Source organism: Chrysochloris asiatica, unplaced genomic scaffold (genome assembly GCF_000296735.1).
Source record: "Chrysochloris asiatica unplaced genomic scaffold, ChrAsi1.0 scaffold00020, whole genome shotgun sequence".
NCBI classification, from domain to species: domain Eukaryota; kingdom Metazoa; phylum Chordata; class Mammalia; order Afrosoricida; family Chrysochloridae; genus Chrysochloris; species Chrysochloris asiatica.
Genome location: NW_006408538.1, coordinates 11,966,999 through 11,972,561, shown reverse-complemented (window position 1 = coordinate 11,972,561; position 5,563 = coordinate 11,966,999). Strand labels below are relative to the sequence as shown.

Sequence of the window (5,563 nt, the reverse complement as noted above, 5' to 3'; positions counted from 1 at the left end):
GCTTCTCTGGGTAGGGTCCCGCTCTCTGCTCTTCTCCCTTGATGGTCCTAGGGACCTCCGCTCCTAGACTGAAAAGTTAGTCACTCCCCTCCTTGCTATAAACCGTCTACCTTTACATTTCCAACCCTCACAATCAGTCCTGATAACAATTATTCACTATTGGAGTTCATGGAATTTGTAACAGTTAATATCTTAAACTTAGAACCTTGTTTGTAATGTAAATAACTATGTTGAGTACTTAGTGTTGAATATTTATAGTGACAGAGATAGACTTATTAATTGGTTATATAAAGAAAATGATGGGGAAAGTGTACCAAAGGCCCATCAGCTCCACTGATGGTTACCATATGGAAGCACAGGAATGAGGTATTGAATGAGCAAGTCTCACACTGCATAGGTGATGGGGAAACAGTTTATTTTTACACAACTTAGCTCTGATTTTTCCCTTCCTACATGGAGTCCTGGTGTGGCGCTGTGGGTTAATGTCCTGGACTGCAAAGTCATTTGAACCACAAGGGTTGGTGGTTCAAGCTCACCAGCTGCTCCTTGAAAACCCTATACAGGGCTGCTATGGGTTGGAACTGACTCGACAGCATTTAACAACAACTTGAACCACATGCAAGCCATTATATATTAATCTGTTATATTGTGGCAATGTTTTTATTGTTGCTGATAAGTGCAGTTGAGTCAGTTCCGACTTGTAGTGGCCCTATATTACTTTTCCAAGGTTTTTTAAATCTTTGTGGGGGCAGAATGCCTCATCTTTTTCCCACAGAGCGACTGGCAGTCTTGAACCATGGACCTTGTGCTTCGCAGTCCAGTGTTTATTGTTGTGGCAATCCAGGCCTGAGTATATAAAAACCTGTGTTAGGAAGATTAGAGTTGGGAGGAACTGAGAGGGACAGATGATAAATTTAAAGGGGAAAAAAAAAAAGATGTGACTCAGAGTCTGTGGAACAGTGGTTCTCAAACTTGAGAATATATCAGAGTCTCTGGGAAAGTTTGTTAAACAGATTTCTGGGCTGTACCTGTGGAGTTTCTAATTGAATGTATCTGGGTGAGACCTGAGAATCTGCATTTGTCACAACTTCCCAGATGGTGTTGCAAAGTCAGGGACCACACTTGGAGAATTACTGTTATAATTATTTGTAGATACAGCCACATTCTTCATGTATAATAGATACTCAATGTTAGCACATACCAAAGGAGCTAAGTTCTCTTATTAATTGCTTTTTTGTTTGGTTTTCTTTTTAGACCAAGTGATGATAGTAAGAATAATTCCACATGTAATATTGAAGTCATAAAATCACTGGATATTGAAGAAAGTATTTGGTCCCCTAGGTTTGGATTAAAGGGCAAAATAGATGTTACAGTTGGTGTGAAAATACATCGAGGGTGTAAAACGAAATATAAAATAATGCCTTTGGAACTTAAAACTGGCAAAGAATCTAATTCTATTGAACACCGTAGTCAGGTAAAAACATTTATAATATTGTCTGAATGATTAATATGTATGTAAATGTACTCTGTTAATACTTTGGTTTAATTCAGGTCATTTTTGAGTTTATGTAGTACTTTTCAATTTTTAATGTACTTAGAATATTCTATTTGTTTTATAATCTCTCTTGGGCACTTAGTGGTGAGTTTATAGATACAATTGGTATTTATCCTATAAAATTTTATACCTTCTATACATTAATCAGTACTTTTTAATGTAGCTTAGAAAATAAGGATATTATACTTTTTTACTTTGTTAGTCATGTTAATTATATTTGCTAAACTTGGCTTTTTTATATCTTTAGGATTCAAAGACTAGGCCCTCATAAACATTTTTACATTTTAAATTTGAAGGTCTTTTGAAAAACAAATCATCTGTCCATTAGGTTGCTTATAAATCCCAGTGAACGCCATTCTCTTGCTGCTAAGGTTTGTTTATGAATTGAAGGGGCTAATTTCTAGATGCTTTCTCTGAAGAGCACCACATATATCTCATGCATTTAATGATGCCTCATGCTCTGAGTCACCACTCGTGTGTCAGTTTGCCATCCTGTGGTGGCTTGTTTGTAGCTGTGATTCTGGAAGCTATGCCACAGTTATTTTAAATACCAGCAAGGTCACCCGCAGTGGACAGGTTTCAACTGTGCTTCCAAATGAAGACAGATAAGGAAAAAACAGAGATGGACTACGTCTGAATATTTTGTCACTGAAAACCTTATGAATAACAGTGGAACACTGTCAGCACCAGAATATTGAATATTAAAACATGATGAAGAGCACCAGAATATTGTCAGATATAATGCCAGATGATGAGCCCCTCAGATTGGAAGGCACTCAAAATAAAATGGGAAGAGCTGCCTCCTCAAAGTTGATCATGGTGATGTGAATGGCGTAACTCTTCGGGGCCTTCATTTGCTGATGAGGCACAACGCAAAGTGAAAAGAAACAACTATAAAGATCCATTAATAATCAAAACATGGAATGTATGAAGTATCAATATAGGAAAACCTGAAAATTGTCAAAAATGAAATGGAACGCATAAACATAAATTACATAGGCGTTAGTGAGCTGAAATGGACTGGTATTGGCCATTTTGAGTCTGAAATCACATGGTTTACTATGCCTAGAATGACAAATTGAAGACGAATGGTGTCGCATTCATCATCAAAAGAACATTTCAAGATCTGTCTTGAAGTACACACCTGTCCGTGATAGGATCGTATCCTTACACCTATAAGGAAGACCAGTTAATAACACTATTATTCAAATTTACACACTGACCACTATAGCCAATGATAAGGAAATTGAAGAATTCTATCAATTTCTTCAGTCTGAAATAGGTCAAATATGCAATCAAGCTGTATTGTTAATTATTGATGATTGGAATGCAAAGGTTGGAAGCAAAGAGGAAGGATCAGTAGTTGGAAATTATGGCGTTGGTGACAGGAATGATGCTGGAGATCCCATGGTAGAATTTTGCAAGACCAATGACTTATTCAGTGCAAATACCTTTTTTACACAACATAAAAGATGACTATGCACATGTACCTCACTAGATGGAATACACAGAAATCAGATTGACTTTATCTGTGGAAGGAGACAATGGAAAAGTTCCATATCATCAGCCAAAACAAGGCCAGGGGCAGACTGCAACAGACCATCAATTGCTCATATGCAAGTGCAGGCAGAAGCTGAAGAAAATTAAAACAAGTCCACGAGAGCCAAAATAATGACCTTGACCATGTCCCACCTGAATTTAGAGATCATCTGAAGAACAGATTTGATGATTCTTTGAGTTTTCCAGAATACAAATCTTTCCAGGAGCAGACAGCCTCATTTTTCTCCCACAGAGCACCTGATGGGCTTGAACCACTCCAATGCTTAACTCACTGTATCACCAGGACTCCTTTTACTAATTACGGTCATGGTTTTTTTCCAAATGGAAGTAGCTTACTTGACCTTTTGATTTTGAAACTACAATATATGTTGGTTGTGAGACAACATAGGAAAGTACAGAAAGTTAGAATTCTATTTTACAAAACGTACAATTGTGTTCGCAGGTTATTCTGTACACACTGCTAAGCCAAGAAAGAAGAGCTGATCCTGAGGCTGGCTTACTCCTCTACCTCAAGACTGGCCAGATGTACCCTGTACCTGCCAAACATCTAGATAAAAGAGGTTGAGCTGTTTTCTTTCAGTTTTACTTCTGTTTTAATTTTTCCTTTCTGCTTAAACTTTTGATGATACGTATTTACACATGACAGTCTTCTAATTGTACTTGCTTTGTCTAATTCAGTTTTTAACTGGTACTTGTGGTAAAATGTTGGAAAAGTTTTTGTTGTTGTTAAGTGCCATCGAGTCAGTTCTGACTCATAGAGACACTGTATAGGGTTTCTGAGGCTGTAGATCTTGAGGGAGCAGAAAGCCTCATCTTTCTTCCACGAACGGCTGGTGAGCTCGAACTGCTGACCTTGTGATTTGCAGTCCAGTACTTAATCTACTGCGACCTACTGCACTCCAATTGATAACAGCATTATTTAACTTTGAATTTTCTATTAATCTAAAAAATTATTTTAGATTTCCTATCTAATGTCCGCGATACCCTGCGTAGCTGTTTTTATTACTTCTATCCACCTAATCGAACATGAGATGTGGGTATGTCCTGGTTTTCAACAGTGTAATTTGTGGCACTGCACTTTTATGAATGAGCTACCTTCGTTCCTGTTTTTGCTAACTGAAAGAAATTCAAAGATTTTTTTTCTTTTTCAAAAAAAAAAAAGTTGGAAAAGAGAAACCAGTGTTCAGTTTGTTTTGCAGGAAGTCATTAAAGAAACAGAGAGAGTGGTTTGGCTAAGCTCCTTCCCCGGAAACTACACTGTAGGGGAGAGAGCATTCCAAGAGTTGGTTGAAAAATAAAATTTAAAGATAATTATGTGGAATTTTTCCACAAACTTTTTGAAGGCCCCTCCTACATACATGGTTACTGCTTTACATAGGCTGTGTATTTATCATATCATTCCTGCTTCTACTGTATATTTCAGTGTTATTTTAGACTTTATATGTTATTTGGTATGGTTTAGTAGGTTATGTTTTGGGTCTGGGATTGCGCAAACATTTTTCCTATGTGAGTTAATGGCTATTGCTTCTTCACTTTATGTCTGTTTTTGACTTCAAGTTTCATAGGCATGCTCTACTTTGGGATTGCAGGGGGAAAACCTGTATGTAGTTTTAAAAAATTATCAAGTGAACAAAAACTTGACGTATATACAAGTACCCTGAAATGTTAATCATGTTTATTATACTGGGAAATATAAATCTGGAAGCTATATAACGGAAAAGATACAAGAGAGCTTCAGAAATTTTGTGGGCAAAAAATGCTACTATCTTTTAATTCCACTTTCCATGATCTTTTTGAAGCCCTCTCTGATATAATAAACTTTAATTTTTAAGAAGACACCCATCTTCTTCCCCCCTTAGAATTATTAAAGCTAAGAAACCAGATGGCATTCTCTTTGTCTCATCGTATCAGCAAATCTGCTGCAGGAAAGGAGAAGACACAGCTTGCTCCTTTGCCAGAAATAATTGAGGACTATCAAACCTGTAAACATTGCTCACAAGTGGACATCTGTGCTCTGTATAGCAGGTGAACACATTACTCCGAGTATTAACTCAACTCAGAATGATTTAACGTCGTTGGCTGGTTAAGCATTGACGACTTCATAGTAGTTATTTGCCTTTAAACGTTCTTTTGTGTATGTTGGTATTGTTAAGTGTTGTTGAGTTGGTTCTGATTCATAGCCATTCTTTGTAACATTTCCAAGGAGCAGCTGGTGGATTTGAACTGCCAACCTTATGGATAGCAATCCAGTGCTTATCCTATAGCACCATACCAGGACTTGCTCTTTTTTGTGTATGGTTGTGGTGGTGGTGTACCAGGAGTCAGTCCCAACTCAGCAACCTGGGATAGGGTTTCCCAGGCTCTAAATCTTTATGGGAACAGAAAGCCTCAACTTTCTCCTGTGAAATGGCTGGTATTTTCGAACTGCTGACTTTGAGGTTAGCAGTT

The 5,563-nt window shown here is 37.5% G+C and overlaps 1 protein-coding gene across 1 annotated transcript in view; it reads left to right on the top strand.

Moving 5' to 3' along the window:
• The window catches only part of DNA2 (DNA replication helicase/nuclease 2), a 46,093-nt gene that overhangs the window by 15,881 nt on the left and 24,649 nt on the right, over positions 1-5,563 (top strand). Inside the window, exons 6-8 of the mRNA XM_006835829.1 lie at positions 1,255-1,474; positions 3,558-3,675; positions 4,975-5,140. Coding sequence (XP_006835892.1) covers positions 1,255-1,474; positions 3,558-3,675; positions 4,975-5,140 — 504 coding nt within the window. The remainder of the gene's footprint in view (positions 1-1,254; positions 1,475-3,557; positions 3,676-4,974; positions 5,141-5,563) is intronic.